We start from the raw sequence: 12,983 nt of genomic DNA on the forward strand, positions 1-12,983 counted from the left end.
CTGGCAGGGAAGGGGTCAAACACTAGGGGGCGATCAAGGAGTTAAGTGTGTCCTAGGGAGTGATTCTAACTGTGGGGGGGATGGGCTACAACTCACATGACAGCGATCACGGATTCCGATGACAAGGAGCAGTAGATCTCTGTCATGTCACAAGGCAGAACGGGGAAATGCCTTGTTTACATAGGCACTTCCCCGTTCTGCGGCTCCATGAACCGATCACCGAGAGACCAGCAGACAGAGTCTGCGGGTCCCACGGGCATGGTCACGCTGTACGCGGCTGCGCGCCCGCTAACCCCACCGATTAATGGGACGTACAGGTATGCCCATTTGCCCACCGCTGCCATTGTGCCGACGTATATCGGCGTGCAGCAGTTGGCAAGTGGTTAAAGTAAACCCTGTACTTTCTCTATGCAGTGCAAAGAAACAGGCTCATTTAACTGCAACCCTCTTCAGCTGCACATACCCATCTTCCATTTACTCCTCTGCCATTCCATTAGTTTGCCACGCAGCAAAGAGTAACATCCAGTACATCAGGGATAGAGAACATATGACTCGTTCTCACTTCTGACTAAAACCTGTTTAGCTGTGGTCAGCTTCAAGCCAGCACTCCTCAGTAAACGTTTTAGGCTGGGTTCACACCTAATACCGATGCGGCTCGCAGGAGGGGTCCAGTGCGTCCCTGTTCTCCGTTTCAGGGACTAATTTTTGCCTGAATTTGGCCCTGAAACGAAGCCAAAGACGCACAGCACTCCTGTGAAAGCCACTCCACAGCCGCAACGGAGAAATGTGAAGCAGTTCCATAGAGCCGGTCACAATCTCCCATCATGCGAATTGGATGCAGAGAAGTCTGCATTCAATTCGCAATGGTGTGAACCCAGTCTGAAGAAGGCATAATCCATCAGACAGGGATTTTCATTATGAGAAGAGTTTATTAAAGGTATTGTCATGTGCAAAAGTAAAGGCAGCACACAGATCTTTAAACATTTTAATTTGTGATGATCATTCAAGTGCAGAGAAGTAGTATGATTGGTAATATTACAGATTACTTTTATTGCCACTTCATTATCTAGTGCAGTTTATGCCAGCTCTTTCTGTGCTCTTATAAACTCACACAGATAAAAGAACCAGCTTATGAATGTTGGACGGAAAGTAAAGTGGAAGCACATAACTAATGTATACATTTCTTACCTGACCTATGAAAATAGCAGCTGAAATCTGATCAGTGCGTGAATAAAAATGTGTTGACTCAATATTTGCAGAACATTGTAATCTGATCATATTTATAAAAATAGGCATATTCTCTAGAGATTTATTTTCCCATTTATCAAAATCAAATACAACCCCAATTCCAAAAAAGTTGGGACACTGTAAAATCTACATGAAAACAGAATGCAATGATTTGTAAATCTCATAGACCCATATTTTATTTACAATAGAAAAAAAAAAAAAAAAACATTAAATGATTAACCGCTTGCCCACCAGCGCACGGCGATTTACGTCAGCAGAATGGCACTGGTAGGCAAAAGGGCATACAGGTACGTCCCCTCTAAGAAGCAGTGTCTCGAGAGCGTGCGCGCCCGGAGGCGCGTGCCCACAGCGGTCTCCGTCGCCGTGACCGCGGACTCAATGTCCACTGGGTGCCCGCGATCGTGTCACTGAGAGGTAGAACAGAGAAATGCTTTTGTAAACAAAGCATTTCCCCGTTCTGCCTAGTGACAGGACAGAGATCACTGCTCTCTGTCATCGAGAGCAGTGATCACTGTCCTCTGTGTTGAAGCCCAGCCCCCTCACAGTTATAATCACTCCCTAGGACACACCTAACCCCTTCACCGCCCCAATTAACCCCTTCACTGCCAGTGTCATTTACACAGTGATTAATGCATTTTTATAGCACTGATCGCTGTATAAATGACAATGGTCCCAAAATAGTGTCATAAGTGTCCGATCTGTCTGCCATAATTTCGTCGTCCCGATAAAAATCGCAGATCGCCGGCATTACTAATAAAAAAAAATTAAAATGAAAAATGCCATAAAACTATCCCCTATTTTGTAGACGCTATACATTTTGCACAAACCAATCAACATACATATTGCGATTTTTTTTTACCAAAAATATGTAGAAGAATACATATCAGCCTAAACTGAGGAAAAAAAATAGTTTTTTATATATTTTTTGGGGATATTTATTATAGCAAAAAGTAAAAAAAAAATTGCGTTTTTTTCAAAATTGTCACTCTTTTTTGTTTATAGCGCAAAAAATAAAAACCGCAGAGGCAATCAAATACCACCAAAAGAAAGCTCTATTTGTGGGAAAAAAAAGGACATCAATTTTGTTTGGGTACAACGTTGCGTGACCGCGCAATTGTCAGTTAAAGCTACGCAGTAGCTCCGGGGCTGAAGTGGTTAAACTGAGAAAATGTACCATTTTAAGAAAAAAATAAGGTAATTTGAAATTGATGGCAGCAACACTTCTCAAAAAAGTTGGGACAGGGCATGTTTACCACGGTGTAGCATCCCCTCTTATTTTAACAACACACTGTAAATGTCTGGGGGCTGAAGAGACCAGTTGTTGGAGTTTTGGAGCAGAAATATTGTCCCATTCTTGCATGATATAGGATTCTAACAGCTCAACAGTCCTGAGTCTCCTTTGTTGTATTTTTAATTTCAAGATACACCATATACAGTATTTTCTATTTGTGAAAGGTCTGGAAAGTGGGCAGGTCAGTGAAGAGGAAGTAAACCCTGATGGGTTTTACTTCCTCTTTTGCTCCCTACATAGCCTGCAAATTAAAAGCATAATATGCTAGTATGCATTGCATACTAGCCCATTATGTGACACCTGCAAACGAAGCCCGCTCTGTCCCCTGTGCAGGCCGCGTCCATCTTCGCCCCTCTTCCTTCCGGGGCCGCGGACTCCGGCTCTGTGACTGGCCGGAGCCGCGTGCCGTCACTCCGGCTCATGCACGCAGGAGCCGCCAGTCACGGCACATGCTGGGGAAGAAACAGCACGGAGGTCCGTTTCTTCATATCGCATGCACCGATGTCGACATCGGCACACTACAAGTAAAAGTATATACTAACCGTTTAGGAGATATTTCCACTACCTATAGTTAAGCCTTATAGGCTAGAAGTCACACACAAGCATTTACAACCACTTTAACCACTTGCTTACTGAGCACTTAAACAATTTTCAGCTTTCAGCGCTGATGCACTTTGAATGACAATTGCGAGGTCATACAACACTGTACCCAAATTAAATTTTATCATTTTTTTCCCACAAATAGAGCTTTCTTTTGGTGGTATTTGATCACCTCTGGGGTTATTATTTTTTGTTAAAATTTAAAAAGACAGAATTAAAAAAAAAATTTATATATTTTTATATTTTGTTATAAAATTTTGCAAACAGGTAATTTTTCTCCTTCATTGATGTACGCTGATGAGGCTGCACTGATGGGCACCGATAAGACGGCACTGGGGGGCACTGATATGTGGCACTGGGGGGCACTGAAGGGCATTGATAGGTGGCACTGGTGGGCACTGAGAAGTGGCACTAATAGGTGGCACTGATAGGTGGCAGTGATGGGCACTGATGGGTGGCAATAATGGGCACTGATAGGTTACACTCATAGGCAGCACTGGTGGGCATTGATAGGTGGCACTTGTGGGCATTGATAGGTGGCACTGGCAGGCGGTAATTGTGGGTACAAATGAGGCAGATGTGACTCCTTCCTCTTCGGGACTGATGTCCCTTGCACATAAGCTGGTGATCGGCTTTTTTTTCTCTCCTCACGCTGTCAGCGTGAGGAGAAAAAAAAATAAAAAATTACTGAGCTTTTGTTTACATCACGTGATCAGCTGTCATTGGCTGACAGCTGATCACGTGGTAAGGGACCAGGATTGGCCCCTTACTCGGATCTGTGATCACCCGAGTCACAGTGACTCGGTGATCACAGCGCGCGCCGCGCACGCCCTGCAGGGGGCACACGGGGAGGACGTCATTTGACAGCCTCCTGGAAATTCAGGTCCGCGCTGTGGCTGTTGTTTGGCTATAGCGCGGATGCCAAATGGTTAAGCACCAGGAATCTTCTACAAAACCATGCTGTTGTCATAGATGCAGTTTGCGGTTTTGCATTGATTTGGCTGAGGAAGGAGGCGTGGCTTGCCTCTAAAACACGTCCTTTTGGCCGACAGACTGTTCTCGGCTTTCTGATAGCTTGCTTCCTGAGTCCTCCGACACCATCCTCTACTGGAACCACCACATCGGCACTGACTTACAGGCCCCTCCGTGGGCAGTACGTCTTCACATTAATCATACAAGAAAAACCCAGAAAAGGACACCGGACAAAGAGTTACTTGAGGCTACACAGTTTGATCATATTGGAGTAAAAAATTAGAAAATTTTAGGGCTGTTACTGATTAAAATTTTCGTTTGATTAATCAATTAAAAAAAAACAAAAAAACGATTAATTGATTAATTTCGATTAATTATAACGCACATACAGATTCAACTACTTTTAGCTGATCTCCTTGCATTGCAACTCTGCATTAGTCAGTGGTTAATGTGGTATACACTATATATACAATCACCCGACACTAGTTAGTTTCCACAATCCATGACTTAACACCTTTAAAAGAAAAAACTTTTGAAAAAAATTTTTAAGGAGTCTTTTAATGTTAAATTTGTTTTTAGGGTGGACCTCCACTTTAAAAAGACATTTTCAAACTTGCAGCTCAATTGCTTGCTATCTGGGTAATGCCTCCAATGGGTATACCACTCCTGTTGACAACCATCTAAAATGGGAATGCCATTTCACTTCCCGTTGTGTCTCTGGGACAGGAATTGAAATGAAAGCTCCACACTGGGATGCACAAGGCAAAGCCTAAACCGAGAGGTGTTTTCTCTCTGCATGACCTAATCTAAAACTAAAATACAGATTCAAGCTGTATATATACTTTAAATCACCACGATTCCTCCTCCACAATTGACCTGTCCAGTACAGACAACACACTCACCTTCATAAGCCTTCCAATGCTTGTTTATTCCCAGCAAGGGTCACGTATCATTAGCATGGGGCGTGTCCGGCCAATCACAAAACCGGCTCACAGCCACACCTCTGCAATTCGCGGACACGCCCACTCGGTCAAAGCCTTTCAGCCATGATTGGATCGTTCAGGTACCTGCTGTATTTCATTACTTTACCATTGTCCGGTGACGTCGATGTCCGTGACGTCACCGCATCTCCAACGGAACTCCCTGAAGACCCAGAAGCCGGCGGAGAGGGGAGTACCGATCAAAAAAATTAACGATTAATCGAGGAATTAATTGTTAATTTCCACAGCCCTAGAAAATGTATTATATTAGGTAAGACAGATTTGGCATAATCAAAGGCCAATATCTGGAAAGACAACAGCTTCACAAGTATTGGCCAACAACAAATCACAGTATTGAATATCTCAAACATACGCACTGACAACAGTTTTACCCATTTTAAATATTTCCAGGCTACGTGCTTTCATCTATTTTCTTTTATATGGACAGTACACCTTTAATTTTTATAGACAATTTCTAATCAGTGAACTTTTTATGTTTGAGTATTCAGCATTGAGGGTGCATTTCCAGATGTGCTAGCTGCTCATCCCATATGCACTAATGCACCCCATACCATCAGAGATAGACACGATACACGTAGAAACATAGAAAAAGTGACGGTAAAAAAAAAAAAAAAGACAGTGGTCCATCGAGTCTGCCTGTTTTATACATGTTTGGCAGTTTTTGTCCCAAGCATGTCTGAAGCAATTTACTGTTTACTGGCTCTGCTGGAAGTTAGTTTAAGGCTTGTTTCACATTAGTGTGGGCCCTGCATCCCACATTTGTTTGGGGATGGCAGCCCATTCATTTAAATAGGCTGATGTACCACGTGAAATACACATGGGTGCCTACACCTTTTTAAAAACGAGGCCGCAGGGAAACCCCATGGTCAAAAAGACTCCCCGCGTTTCCCGCACACGTGTATGTGCTGTAGGCTGAGACGTGTGGGGGTGCCATTTAGAATGAATGGCAGTCCAATGCGTCTTGCAAGAACAGTGTGATTCGGGTGAGGGAATTGATGCGATTCCTGCACTGGCAACCGGAATGCACAGTGCGGGCTAGTGTGAACCTAGGGTAAGATCATGTACCTGTGTTCTCGATTTTGGTTTCATATTGAAAAACTGCCCTCCTGAGGCTTATTCAAACTCTTGATGTATTTAAAGGTTTCAATCATGTCTCCCCTTTCCTCCAGACTGTACAAATTAAGTTTCTGAAGTCACTCTTGATGGTTTTATTCCACAGATGTTTCATCATTTTTGTTCCCCGTCTCTGGACTCTGTTCTATCTTATCAATATCTTTTTGTAAGTGAGGTCTCCAGAACTGGACACTGTATTTTAAATGAGGTCTCAATAAAGATCTATATAGGGGAATCAGGACCTCATTCCACCTGCTGGTGATCCCTCCAGTGATGCTAATAAGCTGGAAGCTCCCTCCCCACTTTAGGTCAGAGGACACAGCGATCATGGTTGCCAAAAAAGAATGTCAAATTTTGATTCGTCTGACCACAAAGCAATTTTCCACTTTGCAACAGACCATTTTAAATGAGCTTTGGCCCAGAGAAGACAGCAGTGGGTTCTGGATCATGATCAGATATGGCTTCTTTGCATGATAGAGCTTTACCTTGCATTTTTTGGATGGCAAGACGAACTGTGTTCGCATAGGTGTGCTCACGGGATGTGCTGGGTGTCCTGGGCACACCCTAATCACCCTGTGCCGGTTAGTGTAGCCGCATGCCGTCTGTCCGAGATCTGCTGTAAAATGCTGCAAAAGAGTGTGTAACCCACACTGCCTGTTAAACAGTATCACATTGAGCAGATACTGAGCAGCTCTTACAAGCCTTGCTATGTGAAACTGTCAGGTTATGTAACGGCTTGCAGAGACCAGCTGTCAAAACTCAGCGGTGATGTCGGGGGTGGGTGGGACTGAGCAGCTATCAAACACCAGCTAATGGGATCGGGGCTGGGCGGGCCGCTCTGTGTATGTGGCTCTGCTACCTTTTTTAAGCAGCCCAACATCACTACCAAGTTTTGACAGTTGGCCTCTGCAAGCAGTTACATAACCTGACAGTTTCACATACTGAGTGGCTCTTACAAGCCTCACTACCAGTTCAATGTGAAACTCCCCCTCTCCTCTATCAGTGCCGCCTATCAGTGCCACCTGTAGTGCAAACCAATGCCACCTATTAGTGCCCATCAGTGCCCCCTATCAGTGTTGCCCATCGGTGCCCATCTGAGCTGCCCATCAGTGCCAGTGTCCATCTGTGCTGCCTATCAGTGCCAATCAGTGCCAGTGTTGCCCATCAGTGCTTCCAATCAGTGCCAGTGTTGCCCATCAGTGCCAATAAGTGCTGCCTAGCAGTGCTTCCAATCAGTGCCACCTAGCAGTGTCGCCAATCAGTGGCCATCAGTGGTGCCCATCTGTGCTAACCAATACCACCTATTAGTGCCAGTGTTGCCTATCAGTGCTTCCAATCAGTGCCGCCAATCAGTGCCCGTCAGTGCCGCCCATCAATGCCCAGTGGTGCCTATCACTGCCAACCAATACCACCTATCAGTGCCCATCTGTGCCAACCAATACCACCTATTAGTGCCAGTGTTGCCTATCAGTGCCTCCAATTAGTGCCGCCAATCAGTGCCAACCAATACCACCTATCAGTGCCAGTGTTGCCTATTAGTGCCAATCAGTGTTGCCTATCGATCTGTCAATGTTTATTAATGCCATATGCCAATCATTATTGTAAAGAGTAATGTGGTGATTCCCTATTATTATACTAAACTACTGGAGGTAAAATAAAAAAGTTTCAGTAAAAGGCTTGCTGATAAGCACTGTTATGTGTTCCCACAAAAAACAAAAAAATTGTAGCGCTAACTTACTGATCAATAACTTAACAATAATGGTGGCACCCTATAATGTATGGAAATCTCAATAAACATCAATGTTACCACAATACAGGTCTCTGTGATATATAACGTCACATATAATACACTTAAGACTGAAAAAAAAAGACATAAAAAATGAAACTTAGCAGGGATGATGGAAACCCCTCCTATAGATATTTTCCATACAGATTAACTTCAAGTGCAATAATTCCAGTGATGTGTATTACATGTGAAATCACACATCAAAATGACAATAAGACATACTTTTTTTTAAACTTAGCAGGGATGGTGGTAACCCCTCTCTAGCTAATTGCAAAACAAATTAGTGTTAGTTGGGAGGTTCACGCCATTATAGCACCTTGAAATTTTTATTTTTTAGATTGCTACACTTTCTATAGGTTTTAGTTACTATTATAATGTAATTTATGGACTTGACGTTAATTTTCCACCACTCTTGCTAAGTCCATGTCTTTATGGACCTTGCTTTTTACACTGGTGCGCAATCATGTTGGAACAGGAAGAGGCCATCCCCAAACTGTTGTCCAAAAAAACTCTTGGTATGTTAACACCTTAAGAGTTCCCTTCACTGGAACTGAGGGGCCAAGCCCAACCCCTTAATAACAACCCCACACCATAATCCCCACTCCACCAAATGATTTGGACCAGTGCACAAAGCAAAGTTCATAAAGACATTGATGATCCAGTTTGGGGTGGGGGAACTTGACTGGCCTTCACAAAGTCCTGACCTCAAACCAACAGAACACCTTTGATATGAATTAGAGCAGAGACTGTAAGCCAGGCCTTCTCGTCCAACATCAGTGTCTGACCTCACAAATGCCAAGAAGAGTTGAAGCTGTTATAGCTGCAAAGGATGGGCCAACTCAATATCGAACCCATCAGAATCCCTATGCACCAAGACTGGGATGCCATTAAAGTTCATGTGCATGTAAAGGCAGGGGTCCAAATACTTTTGGTAAAAAAAAATAAATAAATATATATATATATATATATATATATATATATATATATACACACACACACACACACACACACACACATACATATACACACACACACACACATACATATACATACATACATACATACATACACACACACACACACACACACACACACACACACATATATATATATATATATACACACATACACACACATACATACATACATACATACATACACACACACACAAAAGTATTGGGACACACGTGTGTTTGAGCTTTGGGGTGCACACCCTAATGCAATAGGCTGTGCATGCCTATGTGTGTTCACAGACTGTAATTTTTGGAAGTATTCCTGACCCCATGCAGTGATGTCCATCATAGTTTTTAATGCAGCACTATCTGAGAGAGTCTCCAATATTGTGTTTTGGTCTTGCGCACAGAGATTGCTCCAGATTCTTCTGATATTATGTACTGTAGATGAGGTTTTTTAAAAGGTTTAGCAACTTTATGTTGAGGAACATTCTTCTGAAATTGTTCGACAATTTTTATATGCAGCTTTTCACAGATTTACTTCTGAGACACTCTGATGCTCTTTTTAGCAATTATGTTACAGACATGTTGCCAATGAAGATAATCAGCTGCAAAACTTTTCTTCCAGCCCTTCCTAGTTAGTACCACTTTGCCAGTTTATCGTCCCAACTTTTTTGAGATGAGTTGAGGGCCATCAATTTTACATTTTCTCAGTTTGAATATTTAATATGTTTTCTTTATTCTATTGTAAATAAAATACGGGTTTATGAGATTTTCAAATCATTGCATTTTGTTTATGTGCATTTTAAATAGCGTCCCAACTTTTTTGGAATTGTATGTCAAACATAAATTCCTATTATCGGTCACATTTTGCAATCACATTGGAATTATTTGAAATAAATGCATTTTCAAATAGTTTCAGAAACAGGGATAATCTCATTTTCTCCAAGATAAATACCACATTGTAGATCATCATCTTTAATAGCAGCCCATGACATTTGGTTAGTAGAGAATTTTGCTGTCCATTCACCAGCACTGTTAACAACTATAACTCCACCAGTGCCATCTACTCGAGCTTTCATGTAATTCAGTCCTGCATCTGAAGCCTCCTCCACAGACATACCTGTGCGAAAAGATAAATCACAATTATTTTAAAGGTTACCTTATATAATTTAAGTGTACATGGTACCATTGTTAATTTTGTAGTCAACAAAATGTTTTTCTGCCTACATGGCTATTCTCTGCACATTCATCAGGACTTGATCTGATAGCAAGGGTTTTTGGAACACTCCCTTAAAGTCATGTGGGCTCCATGCACAGAGGCAGCTCTAGACTTTGTGAGGCCTTAGGCAAAACTTAGACATGAGACCCCACTGTATTATGAACTGTATTAGGAGTGTACAGTATAGGGGAGTGGACAGTACAGGGGGTAGGTAAGTGGGCATAATAAAGATATATTTTCCTCAAGCAGAGCTGCACAGGGAAACTGCTCTCACAGATCCTACCTATTCTGGTAGGCTGTCACAAAGAGAGAAATAAAGGGGGATGGGTGGAGAAAGAAAGAAAGAAAGAAAGAAAGAAAGAAAGAAAGAAAGAAAGAAAGAAAGAAAGAAAGAAAGAAAGAAAGAAAGAAAGAAAGAAAGAAAGAAAGAAAGAAAGAAAGAAAGAAAGAAAGAAAGAAAGAAAGAAAGAAAGAAAGAAAGAAAGAAAGAAAGAAAGAAAGAAAGAAGAAAGAAAAAAAAGAAAGATGGACAGGAAAGAAAGAAAGAAAGATGGACAGGAAAGAAAGAAAGAAAGATGGACAGGAAAGAAAGAAAGAAAGAAAGAAAGAAAGAAAGAAAGAAAGAAAGAAAGAAAGAAAGAAAGAAAGAAAGATGGACAGGAAAGAAAGAGAAAGAAAGACAGATGGACAGGAAAGAAAGAGAAAGAAAAAAAAAAGAAAGATGGACAGGAAAGAGAAAGAAAGACAGATGGAAGGAAAGAAAGAGAAAAAAAGAAAGAAAGAAAGATGGAAAGAAAGATGGAAAGAAAGAAAGAAAGATGGAAAGAAAGAAAGAAAGATGGAAAGAAAGATGGAAAGAAAGAAAGAAAGAAAGAAAGATGGAAAGAAAGATGGAAAGAAAGAAAGAAAGATGGAAAGAAAGATGGAAAGAAAGATGGAAAGAAAGAAAAGAAAGAAGGAAAGAAGGAAAGAAAGAAAAAGAAAGACAGATGGAAGGAAAGAAAGACAGATGGAAGGAAAGAAAGACAGAAAGAAAGACAGAAAGAAAGAAAGACAGACAGACAGACAGACAGACAGACAGACAGACAGAAAGAAAGAAAGAAAGAAAGAAAGAAAGAAAGAAAGAAAGAAAGATGGAAGGAAAGAAAGACAAAGAAAGACAAATGGAAGGAAAGAAAGAAGGAAAGAAAGAAAGACAGATGGAAGGAAAGAAAGACAGAAAGACAAATGGAAGGAAAGAAGGAAAGAAAGAAAGACAGATGGAAGGAAAGAAAGAAAGAAAGAAAGAAAGAAAGAAAGAAAGAAAGAAAGAAAGAAAGATGGACAGGAAAGAAAGACAAAGAAAGACAGATGGACAGGAAAGAAAGACAAAGAAAGACAGATGGAAAGAAAGAAAGAAAGAAAGAAAGATGGAAAGAAAGAAAGAAAGAAAGAAAGAAAGAAAGAAAGAAAGAAAGAAAGAAAGAAAGAAAGAAAGGGGGATGGAAGAAGAAGGAAGGAAAGAGAAAAAGAAAGAATGACAAAAAGAATGGAAATAAAGGAAGAAAGAAAGAAAGAGAGGGGGATGGAGAAAGAAAGAAAGAAAGAAAGAAAGAAAGAAAGAAAGAAAGAAAGAAAGAAAGAAAGAAAGAAAGAAAGAAAGAAAGAAAGAAAGAAAGAAAGAAAGAAAGAAAGAAAGAAAGAAAGAAAGAAAGAAAGAAAGAAAGAAAGGGGGATGGGGAAAGAATGAAGGAAAGAGAAAGAAAGAGACAAAAAGAATGGAAAGAGAGGGGAATGGAGGAAGAAGGGAAGGAAGAGCATCCCCTACATCAGTGTACTCACTGGGAGGCAGGAGGGAAAGAAAGAAAGAAAGAAAGAAAGATGGACAGGAAAGAAAGAAAGAAAGATGGACAGGAAAGAAAGAAAGAAAGATGGACAGGAAAGAAAGAAAGAAAGATGGACAGGAAAGAAAGAAAGAAAGAAAGAAAGAAAGAAAGAAAGAAAGAAAGAAAGAAAGAAAGAAAGAAAGAAAGAAAGAAAGATGGACAGGAAAGAAAGAGAAAGAAAGACAGATGGAAGGAAAGAAAGATGGAAAGAAAGATGGAAAGAAAGATGGAAAGAAAGATGGAAAGAAAGAAAGAAAGATGGAAAGAAAGAAGGAAAGAAGGAAAGAAAGAAAGAAAGAAAGAAAGAAAGAAAGAAAGAAAGAAAGAAAGAAAGAAAGAAAGAAAGAAAGAAAGATGGACAGGATGGACAGGAAAGAAAGAGAAAGAAAAAAAAAGAAAGATGGACAGGAAAGAAAGAAGGAATGAAAGAAAGAAAGACAGATGGAAGGAAAGAAAGACAGAAAGACAAAGAAAGAAAGAAAGAAAGACAGAAAGACAAAGAAAGAAAGAAAGACAGAAAGACAAAGAAAGAAAGAAAGAAAGACAGAAAGACAAAGAAAGAAAGAAAGAAAGACAGAAAGACAAAGAAAGACAGATGGAAGGAAAGAAAGACAAAGAAAGACAGATGGAAGGAAAGAAAGAAGGAAAGAAAGAAAGACAGATGGAAGGAAAGAAAGACAGATGGAAGGAAAGAAAGACAGAAAGAAAGACAGAAAGAAAGACAGAAAGAAAGAAAGAAAGAAAGACAGATGGAAGGAAAGAAAGACAAAGAAAGACAAATGGAAGGAAAGAAAGAAGGAAAGAAAGAAAGACAGATGGAAGGAAAGAAAGACAGAAAGACAAATGGAAGGAAAGAAGGAAAGAAAGAAAGACAGATGGAAGGAAAGAAAGAAAGAAAGAAAGAAAGAAAGAAAGAAAGAAAGAAAGAAAGA

General features: G+C 40.8%; 1 protein-coding gene across 2 annotated transcripts in view; it reads right to left on the reverse strand.

Moving 5' to 3' along the window:
• Positions 1-971: 971 nt before the first annotated feature.
• ASRGL1 (asparaginase and isoaspartyl peptidase 1) overlaps positions 972-12,983 on the reverse strand; it is a 117,403-nt gene continuing 105,391 nt past the window's right edge. For both annotated transcript variants that reach the window (XM_073626765.1, XM_073626764.1), the window contains one exon: positions 972-10,087. In XM_073626765.1, coding sequence (XP_073482866.1) covers positions 9,873-10,087 — 215 coding nt within the window. In that variant the 3' untranslated portion in view covers positions 972-9,872. The remainder of the gene's footprint in view (positions 10,088-12,983) is intronic.

The sequence above is a fragment of the Aquarana catesbeiana genome, linkage group LG04 (assembly GCF_042186555.1).
Source record: "Aquarana catesbeiana isolate 2022-GZ linkage group LG04, ASM4218655v1, whole genome shotgun sequence".
NCBI classification, from domain to species: Eukaryota; Metazoa; Chordata; class Amphibia; order Anura; family Ranidae; genus Aquarana; species Aquarana catesbeiana.